At 38.4% G+C, this 18558-nt stretch overlaps 3 protein-coding genes across 13 annotated transcripts in view; 2 read left to right on the plus strand and 1 right to left on the minus strand.

Moving 5' to 3' along the window:
* RAD17 (RAD17 checkpoint clamp loader component) overlaps window positions 1–12919 on the minus strand; it is a 29146-nt gene extending 16227 nt beyond the window's left edge. Inside the window, exons 1-9 of one of the 7 annotated variants that reach the window (XR_002828381.1) lie at window positions 12326–12454; window positions 10715–10818; window positions 8932–9186; window positions 8357–8440; window positions 6730–6886; window positions 2643–2779; window positions 2112–2164; window positions 1902–2027; window positions 1741–1810 (exon numbers count right to left, since the gene is read on the minus strand). Coding sequence is in view for 5 of the 7 variants with exons in the window: in XM_014452054.2 (XP_014307540.1) it covers window positions 1741–1810; window positions 1902–2027; window positions 2112–2164; window positions 2643–2779; window positions 6730–6886; window positions 8357–8440; window positions 8932–9186; window positions 10715–10818; window positions 12326–12386 (1047 nt within the window). In the remaining 2 variants the exon portion in view is untranslated. Of the gene's footprint in view, window positions 1–1740; window positions 1811–1901; window positions 2028–2111; window positions 2165–2642; window positions 2780–6729; window positions 6887–8356; window positions 8441–8931; window positions 9187–10714; window positions 10819–12325; window positions 12456–12791 lie in introns of those variants that run through there. The other 6 variants (XR_002828382.1, XM_014452054.2, XM_023751065.1 and 3 more) reach the window with 6 other exon arrangements.
* AK6 (adenylate kinase 6) overlaps window positions 1–18558 on the plus strand; it is a 45858-nt gene that overhangs the window by 16942 nt on the left and 10358 nt on the right. Inside the window, exons 2-3 of one of the 4 annotated variants that reach the window (XM_006081367.3) lie at window positions 12444–12554; window positions 14910–15002. In XM_006081367.3, the coding sequence (XP_006081429.1) occupies window positions 12512–12554; window positions 14910–15002 (136 nt within the window). In that variant the 5' untranslated portion in view covers window positions 12444–12511. Of the gene's footprint in view, window positions 1–12443; window positions 12555–13014; window positions 13275–13993; window positions 14264–14909; window positions 15003–18558 lie in introns of those variants that run through there. The other 3 variants (XM_006081366.3, XM_023751121.1, XM_014452148.2) reach the window with 3 other exon arrangements.
* Window positions 13136–17667, plus strand: TAF9 (TATA-box binding protein associated factor 9). Of its 2 annotated transcripts, XM_014452139.2 has the most exons (3): window positions 13217–13274; window positions 14910–15002; window positions 16638–17667. In XM_014452139.2, exon 3 carries the CDS (start codon window positions 16655–16657, stop codon window positions 17447–17449), a length of 795 nt encoding a protein of 264 aa, XP_014307625.1. In that variant the 5' UTR covers window positions 13217–13274; window positions 14910–15002; window positions 16638–16654; the 3' UTR covers window positions 17450–17667. The 2 variants fall into 2 exon arrangements, with proteins under 2 accessions (XP_023606885.1, XP_014307625.1); XM_023751117.1 differs by lacking the exon at window positions 14910–15002 and having other exon boundaries at window positions 13136–13274.

Here is an 18558-nt window from a genome sequence, read left to right on the forward strand (position 1 = left end):
ATGTTTGATAAAATACTTAAAACTATAATTTGTGCTGAAACCGGTTTGGCTCAGTGGATAGAGCGTCGGCCTGCAGACTGAAGGGTCCCAGGTTCGATTCCGGTCAAGGGCATGTACCTGGGTTGCGGGCACATCCCCGGTGGGAGATATGCAGGAGGCGGCTGATCGATGTTTCTCTCTCATCAATGTTTCTAACTCTCTATCTCTCTCCCTTCCTCTCTGTAAAAAATCAATAAAAAATATTTTAAAAAAAACAAAAAAACACACACTATAATTTGTAGTATGCTCATAGTAAAGAATGTAGATTTTTTTTAAAAAAGATATAAAAAAATCATAAGTAATCCAACCATACAGAACTAATCACATTTAACATTTGTATGTACTATTTTTTGGTATGTGTACGTTTATATATATATGTACATTTTGTTGTGACTGACAATTGCTTGTTTTGTTTTAGCACAGTAAATTGGAGTCAGAACAAATTTCAAACCTGTCTGATACTTAACAGGTGTGGGATATTATGTAAATTATTTGCCCCAAAGCTCAGTTTCCTTACCTGTAAAATAGGAATAATGTACCAATTTTATATGGTTATGACAAGGTTTAATAAGATAAGTATGCAAACACTTTGCATAGTGACTGACACATATAAAGGGCTGAAGATATTTCTACTGTTAGCATTATCATATAAGTTTATATCTTGTTATTTTTAACTTGGCATTTAATTGTATTGTCCCATGTCACTAAATATTCTCAAAACACTAATTAATGACATAATAGCTCAACTGTGTAACTGCTTCATTATTGTTGGACTCAGTTTGTTTCTTATATTTCATTATGAAAAGTTATTTATTCAGTTAAGTGCTCTATACACATACATTATTTTAATATTCAAAACAACCCCTTCCTTAGAGATTTCCTTCAATTCCTGTGATCCCAGCAGTGCAAAAATAAATAAATAAACTATGTTTCATGTAAGATCTAGAACCATGCTGCTAGAAGTTCCATCAATTTATTTTAACATCACCATGATTTGAAAGAAAAAAATGATGCATTAAAAGTGACAGATGTTTCACAACCATGTTAATATGCCTAACACTATTCAACTGTATTCTTAAAAATGGTTACAGTGGCATAATTATAATACTATATTATATATTTGAAAATTGTTATGAGAGTAGATTTTAAATGTTCTCACCACAAAAAAGAAATGGTAATTACATGATGTGATGGAGGTGTTAGGTAATGCTGTGGTGGTAAACATTCTGCAATACATAAGTGTATCAAATCAACACATTCTACTTCTTAAACTTATGCGATGTTCTATCAATTATATCTCAATAAAGCTGGAAAAAAATATTTGGGATGGTAAATTTTATTGTTTTTTACCACAATAATAAAAAGTGACAATGGATAAAAGTACAGTTGTACTGTTGATGACTTATGTACCTAGATGCCAGTTAACAGTTTCTTGATTACAGATACAATTTAGAACACTAAAACAAAGGAAAATTGACCTAATGTGAAAGAGAAAGCTAAGTTTCAAAATAAAAACATTAAGGAGCTTTTAAATCAATATTTCCTATATTTTCCAAAATGACATGCCTTATAAATGTAATAAAATTGTTAATTATAAAAATATGTGTCTCCAACTCCTCAAGTTTACATAATACCACTTAAGTTTGGTTTTGTATAATTAGAATGTTAGAATCAAATTAATCATTTCTTAAAGAAACTTACCTTCTTAGCTTCTATTGACACTATCCGATTAAGAAATTTCATCATAATTGTTGGTGCCACAGGGTTGAAACTGTCAAAGTTTTATACGACAAGAAAATGGTTAAATGATTAATTTAAAATACAACGTGTATGTGAACATTTTAAACAAATTTAATTCTTACCTAATGTTTGAGATAGCACACTCTTCTTGAATTTCTTTGGGAAACAGTAACCTTTGATTATTATCTCCACTGAGACTGTCAGAGATTATAAATATTAGAGGACATCGACCAATCTGTACATATTTCCTAAAATAACAAAATATAGCAATGTTGAAATTTAAGCCACTTACCATTTAATTTGGAATTTTAGAAAACTTCACTGAAACTCACCTTAGAACTTCATGTAAAGTATGAGAATCTCGATAAAACTGGTTAGGTAAATCCTATTGAAAATACACAATAAATACTTGTTCAGTTTTGTTCCCATGTAAATTTATGTTCAGATTTATATTTACCAAGACAGGAAAAAATGCTATCTATTCAACATATTGTAGCCAGAACATTTATAGAAAGAGAATATGAAATAGCTGATATCCTCAACAGTAATGTCCATCAATGGGAAACCCAATTTTCACATTAAATTTCTTAGGGTCACTACTAGTTTTAGTATTTTCACAAAGACATCATTTTCCAAATATTAATTTTGCTTTTCTACACTTAAGCTATTAAATTTTTAAAGTCCATTCACCTATAGCTACTCTATTCAAGTTCACTAAGTAGGTTTTTAAGTTTCTATTATCAAGCCTTTATGTTATATTTTACCACTATTAATACTATGAAGAGTTAATGTCATTATCACAGAAGATATACCTTGCAACTGTTTACTCTATAGGTACTGCAGATTTCAAAAGTTGTACTTACTTCAACCAGAATTATCTTCTTATCAGTTCTTAGATCATCTCCAAGCATTTGTAGTTTGTTATATTTTGTTGCTCTTAGTAGAAACTCTTTAAAAACTGTTATCTGAGACTGGTAGGGTAATATATGGAAGCTTGATTCTGAAAGGAAACATATTTAACCCCTTTTTCAACAATTTATATATATACATTATTATTACACATATGTACATAATATATACATACTAGTGGCCTGGTGCACAAAATTCGTGCACATTGAAAGGGAATTAATTAGAGGAATGTAATTTGGACTATCTAACATCAATAATATGTGAGCGTGAGGCAGTCCGTGTTTCTGAAATTCAATGACATGAATTTTAGCTATTACTTTGCCAAATAAATGGAATTTACAGATATCATTTAAAAGAGCATTCAGCTTAATATTAAAAACTCTGGCTACCAAGTCAGGTCTGTTTTCAACTTTTTGCCAGCTTTGTAAATTGTTTGCAATATCTGCCCATTTGGGGTTGCATGTCATGATTATGAATAAATCAGGCTTGCCATATTCGTTACAATTGCCATAGCATCCTGATATCACTGCTGCATATTTCTGGGACTACCCTCAAAAGATGATGGAAGTATTATCATTTTACCAATTGGCACATTGTCATTTTCAGATCTAGATTTGAGATAATCCATCAAACCACTATATTGGTGGTTTGCTTAGATTGGTTTGCTCTGATGAAATTTATCCAATTGGCCTCCATTTTTGAATATGAATCCACTATAAACTGTTGAGTTAATTTTCCTGTATTTAAAATAGGATTGAATGTGTCCCGAACAGAGAGATGAAATCCATAATACTGACTCGTGTCCTTACATTTTGTCTAGTATTATTGTCAATTACACTGTTGTCTCTGAGTCTTAATGCAGTATCTGTTCCCCAGCCTTGTTCACCATATGGAAAAAGAATAGGATATGTCATTGCATCTAATGTAGGAAACAGGATATTGATTTGTTTCATTTTAGTGGCATTTGGATTATTGGGATCTGGTTTACAATGAATGAGCAAGTCCCTTTCAAAAGGAGGTTCTCCATCTTCGTTTCTGAATATGACAGCAACCTCGGTTACACGGGGAGAATTATATCCACCTGGGTCACTGTTATGATCATATTTAATTGCCATTGTTACTTCTGTGGGAGCAATACCTTTTGCTGCTGCTTCAGATTGGGCTTCCTTTTCTACCTCATGTAGCATCTTGTACGATTTTGTTAATTCATTTATTTCATGCATGAGGTTGTTGATGTTGATCGTGAGTCTTTCTGAGCAGCCCTGGTTTTCTGGCATTGCTGATCTTTTACTTGTAGCTTCGGCTGTATCCAAAGTATAGAGTTGAGCAAACTTCTGAGAAACACCATCCGAAGGATGTAAAATTCCAGTATGGTGATAAACTTGTCCGTGTATTCTAAAACAGTATGGCCCATATCCTGATGGCGATGCAATATTTGCACCCATGGAAGCAAAAGCAAAAGAACTATTTATGGAACGAATATTTTCCATGTAATTTTTACTGTCAGAATCTTCATTTGTCATTAATCTTTTTAAATATGCTGGGTAATTTGGAAAATGTATATCATTTGGACAGACTTTTCCTTTGCTACAACATTGAGTGAATTTCCCATTGGATGGTTTTTCATCAGAGAAATTTAGTGATAGGCAAAATTCACATCGAACAGTCATTCCACCACAACTATGTTCGAGAATTGCATCCTCATGTACTTCATTTTTGCTGAGAAGGCAGTTCCTACCAGTATTGGTAGAACTTGTTGATGATTGCTCTCTAGACATACTTTGTCAACGCCACTGCCTTCTTTCAACTTCAAAGATACGTTGGTCTTTAGACATTTTCTGTTGATGACGCTGGTGTTTTTTGGCATCAGAGCGATGTTTTTCCAATAGCTGGTCTTCAGATACATTCTGTCGCAGGCGCCACCTTCTTTCAAGATCAGACACACACTGCTCTTCAGACATTTTCTGTCGATAACACCAGCATCTTTTGGCTGCAGAGCTATGTTGTATCAACAGTTGTTCTTTAGTCCCACTTCTCTACTGTCACGGTCTGAGATGCAGGTGAATGAGAGTCCTGGCTGTCAGGCCACTGAGAGCTGTCTGACCAACGAATGATTCTGGCTGATTCTGTGGGGGTGGGACTTCCTCCTCCCTGCTGTCAGTTTCCACAGTTGTGATGAGGAAGCTGGGGTGACAGAGGGAGCCACACCTTCCAAGCCGCCCTCTCTCTCGCTGTGCTCTATGTCCAGCGGCCTCCTGCTCTGCCAAGTCCTCCAAACCTCCCACTCTCCCTCTCTGCTCTCCGCTGGCGAAGGTCCCGGGAGCCCGCGGGCATGGCTAGGTGCAGTCGGCCTTGCCTCCTGGGGCCTGTGATGGTCCCGGGAGCCCGAGGCCGCTGTCACCTCCTAGGGCGCTTGACACCTGCATATGCAAATTAACCCACCATCTTTGTCAGGTTAACTTGCATACTCACTCCCGATTGGGTGGTGGACATGGCTTGTGGGGCATCGTGGAGGGACGGTCAATTTGCATCTTTCCCTTTTATTAGTATAGATACATTAATGAGTACATTTACATATGCAAGAACAGCTCACAATACTATACAGTGGGTCCTCGGGTTACGTCGGAGATTTGTTCCTACGGTGCAACTTAGCGCAATTTTCGCCCTAAGTTGGAACCCACCTACATAAGCACCTACATCATTCACATGAAGCATATACACAGCAGTAATGAAGTGAAACAGTAAAAAAAATTTAAAAGAAAGATAACAATTCCTGACCTTTACTTGTGGTAAATAAATAATGAAAAACATAAAGCACATATGTACATACGTCGAAATGACGGAACTTTTTTTTTTAATAAATAATGGGACATGGCGATGTAACCACGAAACGACGTACGTCGGGTCTGACGTAACCCAAGAACTGTCTGTAGACTGTTTTCTAATTAGGCAAAACTGTTCAAATTTAAGATGGAATACTCATTTCAAAAGACAAGAGTCATCATGACACCACGTGCGGGCGCGCACATACAGTGCGATTGAAACTTCATGGCCCATGCGCAGAAGTTGGTATTTTGTGGAAGAGCCACACTCAAGGGGCCAAAGAGCCACATGTGGCTCGCGGGCCGCAGTTTGCTGACCACTGGTCTAGGAGATTTCGCTACCCCTAGTTTAGTTATAGTAACAATAAGAAAAACTCATATATGAAAGTTAAAAATGATTGTGCTGGAGTATCTAAACATACATGTAAATTTATTATGTACCACATCTTTAAATTGGTATCATTATTTTTGGATGTTTGTCTTAAGGCCTCCTTCCCAATTCCAAAGATAATCTTTGACTTATGCTTTGATTTGATTCTCACAGGTATGATTTAAGTTCTCTCCTCTTGTTTGGAGACAAGTTCTTTTAATACATCTTTTTAAAAATATGTATATTTTTATTGATTTCAGAAGAAGGGAGAGGGAGATAAAAACATCAATGATGAGAGAGAATCATTGATCAGCTGCCTCCTGCATGCCCCCTACTGGGTATTGAGCCCTCAACCAAGAAAGAGGTCACAGTTGGATTCCAAGTCAGGGCACATGCTGGGGTTGTGGGCACAATCCTCCGAGTGAGGGGTGTGCAGGAGCCAGCCGATCAATGATTCTCTCTCATCACTAATGTTCGTCTCTCTCCCTCCTCCTTCCTCTCTGAAATCATAACAATATATAAAAGGAAATACGTAAAAAGGAATCCCACTCTCCTCTAGTGGAGACGCCATTCCTTTCCTTCTCTTGAGATTACTTCTCTCTGTAAATGGGGAAGTATGGGAGAAAATGCATCATATAATTTCATTTGATTGCTACTCTGACTTTGTAAAGCAGTTGGTAGTGGTTAGATGCCAATCTAGGAGAGGCAATATACACCTTGTTCTCAAAAACATATACCAAAAAGGATCTTAGGAATCTTAAGGATATATACAGTTAGGAAGTTTGTTTCAAATGTCTGTTTAGCACAGACTTTTCCCAGTACTTCCATTACCTTCACAGCAAACCTTACCATAAGTAAATATCTCCTTGAAGTCATCTTTTAGGAAGTCTGATAAAACTGGATTAATCCACTCTTGTACTTGAATACCAAGCTCCTTTGAAAGTATTTTTATAGTTGTTGTTTTTCCACACCCAGGAGGCCCTGTTATTAATAAAATAGATCCACCCTAAAACCAAACACAAACATAAAGAATCAGATTCACTGAAATGCTAGATTATGTTTGAATTTTCTTTCTAAATATTAATTAATTCTGTAAGTATTTACTGACTATCTAGTATAAGCAGACTACATTTCACAATAATGCTAGCTGCAATAAACCAGCTTTAGATAAAATAAGATAAATTTATTTCCTGAACCTTAAGTGTAGCTTCTGGTAATGCTTCACTTTTTGCATTTATGCCCCTCCCAAGGACTACTTAGTAGCCAAATTAAAACAACTTCAATTAAATTAAGGAGGTAACATCTGAAACAAACATTTTTAGAGGTTACCTAAACTTATAAAATTCAATCTTAATACAGAACTCTTTGGATTATATACTTTAATATTACACAAATACTAAATATTCTAATGGGAAGACCTCAGTTTGTACATCAGATTTTTAAAGAAATGTATACTAAGAAACATATTTAGAAGATAGGACTCTAAAGAAAGACTAGAGATAATAGGTCCCAGGATTATTCCCTCATACAGTAAATCTGATTTAAAAAATCATTTCCTTTAATTTCAACTTTGAGATGAAGCAGTTAATGTTTCAAGTTGCCTCCAATGGAAACAGGTCCTCTTTTGAATCATGGTCTTTTCTATTTGGCTTTCGTATCTAAATCTTTGGTTTAGTGTTAAAATTACACAAACAGCCCGGCCAGAGTGGCTCAGTGGTTGAGCATCAACCTTGGTCAGGGCACATGCTCGAGTTGCAGGCTTAATACCCAGTGGGGGGCATGCAAGGGGCAGCTGATCATGATGTTTCTCTCTCATTGATGTTTCTCTCTTTCTATCCTTCTTCTTTCCTCTCTCTCTAAAAATCAATAAAAATATTAAAATAAAATAAAATCAATAAAGACAAAAAAAACACACCACAGAACCAGACATATTTTCTGATATGATGCAATATAAAATAACACAACTTATAAAGTATTCTTACAAAACTTCGAATCCATGTATTAATCTACCATTCTATTTTTATGTTTGAGGAATTTCTAGATTAGAAAAGCTTACAAAGAGAGAGAATATTCTAGCTTGGGGGCTGAGAGTATTTGTGGTATTAGGAAGTGAAACAAAAAACATCAGTATAAATGAATGATGACTGTTTTAGGCTATATTTAGTACCAAAACTAATATGTAATTTGCCTGTTTGCTTCAATGTGAGAATATCTTATGTGCTAAATATACTAGCACCTGAATTGGTTTACTGTGCTTTATGTTGATGCCAGGACATAAGAGGTATAAGTACAGGGGAAAAGTCAGTCTCAGAATCTTTTAGTGAGGCCAGAAGTAGTAAGGTCAGAAAGCTCTCTATAGCTAGTGATCTGGATTTATTTGAATAAATCATCATAAAAGTTTAACTTCTTAAAGCCACCTATAAGACAGAGAAACATTTGGTGTTAAATACTTAAAATATATTTTTTATTTAATTACCTGTTTTGATTGCCTTTCTAAGACTTCAGCTTTTAACCATGTTTCAACTTCTTCAATTTTCTTTTTGTGTACAGCAAGTTCATGCTAAAAATAAATGTCAAGTTTCAAATAAAACATTTTAACTCAAGGACTTTTGGTACATTAGCACAGATTAATCTAAACATTTTAAAAGTAGCACACAACTAACATGATACAGCAATAAAAAAGGTTGATTACACTTAATTTTTCTATCATTATAAAAAAATCTGATCTTAACTGATACCATTTTATAAAAATTTGGGGGAGGTTGGAGTTATACAATTTTTAAAAATTCTATAATACATTTTGGGAAGGGAATAAATAACAACAACAAAAATCCGATAAATTCTATGTTGGGGTTAAATTTAATCTAAGACAAATTACCAATGGTACAACTTCAGAATAATTTGACAAAACACTGAGCCTTGGGATATCTAAAAAACCTGGAAATCATTATTTTTTTCTAATTCATTTAGAAAGACTTTATGAGTAATAATCTGAAAATGCACATCCCTTTCCTTCCTGAAATAAAATTATGTTTGCATGCTATTTAGTACCTGAGTTTCTGGTTTGTATTTATCCACCCATGGTTCATTTTCAGACAGACTTTCTTTTGAATTTTCTAGGCCATATATCTGTTCTGAGGAAGACAATGTTTCTCTTTTTCTAGTTGGAAATCTGCTGCTTTCTAATGTGGAAGGCACATTTTTTCTTCTATGACTTGAATTATTCACACTTAATGATGTGGCAGTATTAGAGATGCTTCTATTCTCTGAAAAATCATCAAATGATGGATCTACCCAATCTGTTACCTGAAGAGAAAAGAAATCATGTAAATACTATTACATTTTTTGCATCTATTCCCTATAATTGAACTGCTCTGTAAAAAAAAAAAATTGTGTATTTGTAACATTTTTTTAAAAAGCTCACAAGTTAGCTCTTTAAATAAAACTGATTCCATATACATTTGTTATTTTTGTACTTTACAATAAGTGCAAATGCATAACTTGTCTACTTGACCATGGTAATGATGAATACTATATAAAGGAATACAGAATACAGATGTAATTCTTTTTATTAATGTAAACTTCCCAGGATAAAGAGTAGGCTGATTCTTTTAAAACTCATTTGTAGGGCTGAAACCTAAATATTTGAATTACCTATCAAAAAGAAGCAAAACAAAACAGAGAAATAAAATATTACTTTAACCATGTACAAAGTGAGAAGAATAATACTTCTTCCTTAACCAGGTTAACACATTACATTTCATACATCAAAATAATCCCTATTATCTTTAAGACTTTGTGAAGATAATAATCTAAGACTCCTGATACTATAATTTATAATTATGACATGAATATATTCACTCTTTTAAAGGGAGAGGTTTAGGAATATTATCAATAGTGGATAAAGAAATGAAAACCTCTGGGAAAAATTTCAGTCATAACTACTTGATTCCTTTCCTCCTCTTCAAAAGACTGTCACTATTCAATTTTGGCCACTTTCTTATATAGTCCAGAGTACATAAAAAAAATATCTCTTATTAGTATAGTAATTCTTTTGATAGCAATTCTGATCTACATGTTAGTTATACATTTTACAGTTTTATTTCTTACATAAATGTGGACTCCCGTTTACTCAAGAAAAGAGAAGGAGAAAAGGCCAAGTAACATAATTTATTTAAGATCAAAGATAAATCAGGCGTGGCCTGTGTGGCTCAGTGGTTGAGCAGTGACCTATGAGCCAGGAGGTCACGGCTGAATTCCTGGTCAGGGCACATGCCCTGGTTGCGGCTCGATCCCCAGGAGGGGGCATGCAGGAGGCAGCTGATCAATGATTCTCACCATTGATGTTTCTCTCTCTCTCTCCCCCTCCCTTTCTGAAATGAATAAAAATATATTTTTTTTAAAAGATAAATCAGACCAAACACTAGGAAAATAGCTATTCTGCATATGAGTATCATATTGTCTGACCTTCACCTACTCTACCTTCTAACTTTGCTGAGAACTAGCTCACTGAACCATATGATTTCTAAGAGGCAGGGCCTGTTGTTAAACTTTAACACCAACTACAACTCATATGTTTATTTTCTTCTACTGCTCTTTCATTCTAGAATGGTTAGCCTTTTCTTTGTGACTGGGATTATAATTTTTTTTCTTCAAAATTAAGGTTGTACTTTCAGTGTCCAGTTGTTTCACAACTTATTAGACTTTTTAGATCACTAATTACAACAGATACTGAGCACCATCACATTGATACAGTAATAAATCACTGAGAACATGTACAAAAAATGTAATTATTTTTGGGCAATTATTACATGACCATTTCAGTATAGCATACCTTTGTGGAGGATACTTTTCGTCTAAGAAAAGTTTTTGACATTATAAACTTTGATAGTTCCCATCCGTAGTGTACAACCAGTAATACACTGAAGTATAATTCACCTGGGGGGGGGGGGGGAGAATTTATCAATTAAGACAAACTGTAAGAAAGGTAACATATAAGATATAATCAACAGGATATTAAAGCTCAAGACCAGTGAAAGAGAACACAGTATAAACACAGGTGAAGCAAGTATCAAAATGCTAAAATAAAATTTAATTTTAATGACTATAACCTGTGCCAAATAATCTATTTATGGTGTTATACGTGGAAAATATTTCATCCTGGCCAGGTAGCTCAGTTGTCACCATATGCCATGGTTGTGGGTTCCATCCCCTTCAGGGCACATACAAGAATCAACCAATGGCCCTACCGGTGTGGCTCAGTGGTTGAACCTTGACCTAAGAACCAGGAGGTCACGTTTGGATTCCCTACCAGGCACATGCCCTGGTTTGGAGATGGATCCCCAGTAGGGGGTGTGCAGGAGGCAGCAATCTATGATTCTTTCTCATCATTGATGTTTCTATAGCTCCCTCTCCCTTCTGAAATCAATAAAAATATTTTTTTAAAGAATCAACCAATGAATACATAAATAAGTGAAACAAGTCGATGTTTTTCTCCCTCTCTTTCTAAAAAAAAAAAAATCAATAAAAGTATTATTTCATATGAACTCAATAATTAAAGAAAACAGAAAAATTATATATGTGTGTACCTACCTTTTGTCATTAAGAAAAACTAGGCAATTTTATTTGTGCAGTTTTTATACAAAGTTTTTATACAGAAAATGAAAATTTCCCTCATTTTAAATTGCAGTTGCAGCTTTTTACTACCAAAATTAAAAACAACTCTACCATACAATGAATTCAAACTTATCATTCACTTTAGACCAGCGGTTCTCAACCTGTGGGTCGCCAACCTGTGGGTCGAAACCCCTTTGGGGGTCAGACGACCCTTTCACAGGGGTTGCCTAAGACCATCGGAAAACACATATATAATTACATATTGTTTTTGTGATTAATCACTATGTTTTAATTATGTTCAATTTGTAACAATGAAAATACATCCTGCATATCAGATATTTACATTACGATTCATAACAGTAGCAAAATTACAGTTATGAAGTAGCAACGAAAATATTTTTATGGTTGGGGGTCACCACAACATGAGGAACTGTATTAAAGGGTCGCGGCATTAGGAAGGTTGAGAACCACTGCTTTAGACAAAGACTTTAAATCTAACTGTAAATTTTTCCTGTAATTGTATTACTTATTTGAACACATTAGGAATTTTTTTGGCAGCACTGTTTTCGGCCTTTCAGAATTCTTCACTACTTATACAAACTAGTAAACTCACCAATTTTTAGTTAGCCAGAAGGAAAGTTTTTTTTAAGGTCTATAAACTTATAAATTGGAAGGTATATTGGACTCTTTTATAGCTGAAGGCACACATTATGTGTGAATACTTCCACACACAAGAAAACAAATCGCACACATACAGATCATTCACGATTAGAGAGGTTTTTGCTTTGGAGTTTGAAAGAGGTACATAGGTGGTGGGGGAAAAAACCACCTATTTGAGCAAAGACTGGTATAGTTGGCAGGTCGCGATAAAAAGCGCAGACTGTAGCCATGGTCAGGACGCTAGTTGTTCTTTGAAAACAAGACTGACAATCACCTCCTTTCCAAAGCAGGTAACTGTCCCTGATGATGCCACGCTCCTGAAATGAGACGTCAGAGGTAGCGGAGACCTTGGAGAATGTTTCTAGCAGCCCCACCACCACCCTACCTACTGCACGGGGGTAAGCAGCTCGGACAGCCGGGCAACGTCCGGCTGCTACCGGCGGAGCGCCGACACGGGCTCGCGCGCCCCGGCTCCGGGCCAGCGGTCCGCACCCCCACCCCTCTGATCTCCCAGTGGGATGGGCAGGTCCGGAAGGGAAGCGATGAGAACCCGGGAAGGCGTGAAGGCAGAGATGGACGCGCGTCCCTAGGACATACACACAACGCAGCCGCAGCCGCAGCCGCGGCGGCCTTACTTGCCGGGAGCTGCATGCCCTCGTGGGCGGAGAGGAGCGAGGAGCGCAGGCTCTACTCCAGGTGGCAGGGCAGCCTCCCGGCCCTACCAGGGCTCAGCGCCGAGTCCCTCCGAGGCCCCGCCTCCCGGGGCCTTCCGGACCGGTCGGCGCTTCCGCGACACAGCCCGAAGGGCGGGGGCCCAGAGGAGGGAGAGCCTTAGGCGGCCAGAGCACTGCCTGACTCAAATCACGGTTCTCCCCCTATTGCCCTGCCGCGAACCCTGCGATGACAGCGTGTCATAAAGGGCCAAGTAACCCATGGTCGGTGACTGCACGGCGGAGATGGGTCGCCACCGCCGCGCAGGGTCGCGATGACTGCGGGGCCACGGGCGCTGGCCGCCGCCGCCCCTTCCGGCTCCTCCCTGTTGTGCTTAGGGCCCTCGTGCCGAGGTTCCAGAGCCTTCGCGTTGAGGACCATGTTGCTTCCGAACATTCTGCTCACGGGTCAGGCCGCGCGCGGGGAGGGGCTGGCCGGCGGGGCAGGCGACGCCGGGCGCCTGGGGCTCGGGGCGGCCGACGGGGGAGCACTCAGTGTTCCGTTTCGAGGCTGGTCGAGGGCGGCCTGGGGTGGCAGTTGTCGGGCCCTCGCGACCTTTGCGGGGCGGGGGGCGGGGAGCCTCACTCCTGGTGGCCCCGGGCCGCTCGGTGAGGTCGGGCGAGGTAAACCACCAGCTCCCCTTCCTGGCAAGCTGCCTGTTTTTCTGGATCTGGTGTTTGTGTGTGAAATGGATGCTGGTATTTTTATTTTCCTGGATTGCCTTTGGCTTGTAGCGAGGTCATGTTAGTGGCTCTGTTGGCCGTGGATGCCTAGTCCTTGGGCCTTCCTGGGCGGTCTTTCATGTTTCCTTTGTATCTGAGAGGCAGCTTCCGGTGAGAGCCCGCTGTTTGTGGCGTAGGTGATTAATTTGCTGTATATGTCTGTGGAGTTAACATCTTAATCCCCCCCCCCCTTCTTTTTCTTTGAAGAACAGACATCTACCGAGCAGACCTGGTCGTTCCTCGTAGGGGGATGCGGTCCGGTCCCCGGAGGGTCCCTTCCGGGTCTTGGGGTCCACACTCTCAGGGGGCGCCCCCTGTTGTATGTGGGGGCTCCAAACCGCCGCGGGACGGCTTCAGCTCAGGCCCCGTGTATGAAATTGTAGCGGTTACTAGCATGGTAGGGCACTCATGGGAAAATCGAATGGTGTAGATGGCAAAATCGAGGCGCTCTTTGCGGGAAGAAAGCCATCAAGTTCTTATCGTTTTTACAAAACAACCTTGTTGGCCACCCACAATTCTGGTCTGTTTCTGAGACCAAACAAATTAATGTTTAGCCTTTAAGATTCTGTAAGGAGAAAATTGTACATCCGAATTGCTTGGGTCAGTGTTCTGGTCTTTTTAATATGAAGCCATATTGTCAAAAGCCTGAATGTGCGCGTTTTATTGCAAACATGGTGAGTGCAGGGCTCAAACTTGGTGTGTTATAGTGGACTTGCGGTAAATGTTATTGTCTTGTATAGAGAGACTTGGTTTATCCGTGTTATCTTGGATTATAATGATTGAGTGCGGTTGTTTCAGTGGCATTAAACCTTAACAGCTGAAAATTATGCCTTTGATTATTTACCTTGAAATACAATAGATATTAAACAAGATAACATTAACTTACTTTGAGTTTTAGTCTGGAAATTTCCATGGTGGTGGCAGGCATTCTGTGAATTGGTGTCAAGAGTGGACCAAGCCCCATATCTGATAAAATCAGGTGAACCGGGTGAGGTTCTGCCGTCCAGCAGGCTTTGTGTGTGTTACTCACGTAGGATGGCTAATTACGAAACTTTTCATTTCCATTGTAAGAGTTTTTTTTTTTAATTGAGAGAGAAAAATATCGATTTGTTGTTCCGCTTGCTTAGGCATTCTTTGGTTGATTCTTGTATGTGCCCTGACCGGAGATGGACCCCAAACCTTGGCATGTGGGACGGGATGCTCTAACCAACTGAGCTACCTGGGCAGGGCCGCAGTTGTTCAGAATGTTAAGAGGGGCAGAGAGGTGGGTAAAGTCTCGCAAGTATTTCACGAGCAGTGTTTTCTGTGGCTGTCTTACAGGTACACCAGGGGTTGGGAAAACCACACTAGGCAAAGAACTTGCCGCAAGATCGGGACTGAAATACGTTAATGTGGGTGATTTAGCTCGAGAAGGTAAGGGACATTTTGGTGTTAAATTTGTTTTTAAAAAGAGGGAAATAATAGAGCATTAGAACTGTACTGTGAGAACATACAAAAAGCAGAGAAAGATAGCCATTAAGGAATTTATATTCTTTTTAAAATTGAAATTATTATTAAGTGTCTAAAGCTGTGTTTTGGTTACTTTGACTGTTACATTGCCTCCCCCACAATTTCCTGGCAGTTCTTATAGATAGTAATAATTGGGAAGGTCATGAAGAGATTGATAGGACTTAGGATAGGTAGAATCTGAATGTGAGGCAGAGGAAGAATGTTTTTTGTTTGTTTTTGTTTTTAACCCTTTGCACTCCGCTGTCCCCTCTCAGGGGACATCGGAATTCTAGCATATCACTCGGATGTCCCCTCTCAGGGGACATTGCAGTTTATTAGTGATTGCGGGGAATTGAGTTATTTCAACGCAACTTTTTGAGACATGCATGTTTCCCTGAAGTTTTATCTTGAAATGGCACAAGAAATTAAATCAAAATATCGTAAAATTACTAAGATATATACAAGAAATGTCAGCGGGTTTTGTGTCGGATTAAACAATAAACTACATATTCCCGATGTGGGACAAAGAAAACGGGACTGCATTGTGTGTTCTAACAGGAAAACACCTGGTGGCAGGCGTCAAACCACTTATTACTGTCAAACATGCACTAATCAGCCTGCAATGCATATTGGGGAGTGCTACAAAACTTATCATACTGTACAAAATTATAAACAATAAAATATTGTTTTTTTTGCAAATATACATTCCTCGATGTCACCCAATTCATATAAGTCCAATATCATTATAATACGTTACTTGGTTCCAAAATTATACTAAATAATACGAGGGTCTGTAAATGCACGTTTCCGCCGCAAAGTAGCGTCGAGTAGCTGGTAGCCAATGTCCAGAATGGTTCGGAGTGCAAAGGGTTAATATATTTTTAAAATTGATTTCAGAGAGGAATTGAGAGGGAGAGAAAGAGAAATATCAATGATGAGAGAATCATTGATCAGCTGCCTCTTGCACATCCCCAACTGGGGATCAAGCCCACAACCCGGCCATGTGACTGACTGGGAATGGAACCGTGATCTCCTGGTTCCTAGGTTGATGCTCAACAACTGAGCCACACTGTCCAGGGCCGAGGGAGAATGGTTTTGAGATGGGTGAACACATAAAGGTTGGGGTGGTGCTAAGCATATCTGTGGAGACAGTGATTATATTGATCTCACTGGAAGAAAAGATTATTCCGAACTCAGGCAGTAGGACATGACTGTCCTATGGTATTTGCTTAGAGTAATTTGATAGTTGCTTGTCTGCATGAACTGTACATACGCTAAAATGATACATGTTTTTACTTATTTTACCCAGTTTCCCTTCAATCTTTGTCACTTTGTTATTCTGTCTTTAACTTTTTATGTTCAGGTAGAAACTCAAATAAATTCAAGTAAAGGGAACTTTAAGTGTGCCTCATTAAAATTAAAAAGATTTAACATATATCTTTAAAATATATATTTTTAAACATATGACATTTTAAATTTTTTAAGTTCCTGACAGTTGCTACTTAAAGTAACTATTTCAGGTTTGATCTAATGTACATATTTTTTTCAAATGATCTAAAGTCTGATCACCGGATATCATGGAGTCTGGCAAGATGGCTTCTCCCAAGAGCATGCCGAAAGATGCACAGATGATGGCACAAATCCTGAAGGATATGGGGATTACAGAATATGAGCCAAGAGTTATAAATCAGATGTTGGAGTTTGCCTTCCGATATGTGACCACAATTCTAGATGATGCAAAAATTTATTCAAGCCATGCTAAGAAAGCTACTGTTGATGCAGATGATGTGCGATTGGCAATCCAGTGTCGTGCTGACCAGTCTTTTACCTCTCCTCCCCCAAGAGATTTTTTATTAGATATTGCAAGGCAAAGAAATCAAACCCCATTGCCATTGATCAAGCCATATTCAGGTCCTAGATTGCCACCTGATAGATACTGCTTGACTGCTCCAAACTATAGACTTAAATCTTTACAAAAAAAGGCTTCTACTTCTGCGGGAAGAATAACAGTTCCACGGTTAAGTGTTGGTTCAGTTACTAGTAGACCAAGTACTCCCACACTTGGTACACCAACCCCACAAACCATGTCAGTTTCAACTAAAGTAGGGACTCCAATGTCCCTCACAGGGCAAAGGTTTACAGTACAGATGCCCACTTCACAGTCCCCAGCTGTAAAAGCATCAATTCCTGCAACTTCATCAGTTCAGAATGTTCTGATTAATCCATCATTAATTGGGTCCAAAAACATTCTTATTACCACTAACATGGTGTCATCACAAAATGCTGCCAATGAATCAGCAAATGCATTGAAAAGAAAACGTGAAGATGATGATGATGACGATGATGATGATGACGACTATGATAATTTGTAATTTAGCCTTGATGCATGTAACATGTATACTTGATCTTGAATCCACTGTACTGAGATTAAACGTGCATGCCAGATGTTTTCAAGTTGTGTTTGAGAAAACTTAGTATTTAATGAGTAAATATAGTTATCATAGTTTTTCATTGAGATGTTGTACTTTCTTTATTAGAAATCGTAATGGTTTTTCATCAGCCTTTAAGAAATAAAGTTGTCATTCATTAATTTGATTGTTGGTACTTTGGCAATTACATTTTTAGAAACAATTTTATTCCTCATTATCACAAACAGGAATAATAGTTGTAACAACTTCAATTGTTGCAGTCTATTACCAATAGTGTGTGATCTCTAGTGGCTTCAGATGTTTAAGTCATAGTATGATCTCTCGTGTAGAAGTCACTTTTATGGGCCATTCTCTCAAATTACTGAAGTATGGCCATGTTTCCTTTTTGGAGAGAACACTTGGTCAGGATTTTTATTCATAGTGAATCCTCATCTGTTTGGATTTATCTTCCTCAATTGCCCAAATTCTTCGTAGGTCCTATTTTTCTATCCCTTTGGTTATATTTAAGGACCCTGGTGTATCTCCCAGTATCTCTCCAGTTTAATTTTTTTTTCCATTATCCCTTTTGCAGGTCAGTTCATTCTTCCTTACCACAGTTTGATATAAGTCACTGTCATGCGCACATATATATTTATTTTAATCCTCATCCAAGGACATGCTTTTATTGATTTTAAAGGAAGAGAGAAACATCGATGTGAGAAGGAAACATTGATCAGCTGCCTCTCACATGTCCCCGGACCCGGGATCAAACCTGCAACCTGGGTATGTGCCTTGACTGGGAATTGAATCCACAGCCCTTCAGCAAACAGACTAATGCTCCAACCAACTGAGCCACACTGGCCAGGGCTACCATGCTCATATATATACTAGAGGCCCAGTGCACGAAATTCATGCACTGGTAGGGTCCCTAGTGGCTGGCAGCTGCTGGCCAGGTACTCCCTCCCTTCCCCTGGCCACCGAGACCTCCCTCCCTTTTCCCGGCCAGTCCTGCCCCCTGGTTGAACTCCCAGAAGAACTCCCGGTTGAGGGGACAATTTGCATACTATGCTTTT

This window comes from Myotis lucifugus, unplaced genomic scaffold (assembly GCF_000147115.1).
Source record: "Myotis lucifugus unplaced genomic scaffold, Myoluc2.0 scaffold_0, whole genome shotgun sequence".
In the NCBI taxonomy this organism is placed as follows: Eukaryota; Metazoa; Chordata; class Mammalia; order Chiroptera; family Vespertilionidae; genus Myotis; species Myotis lucifugus.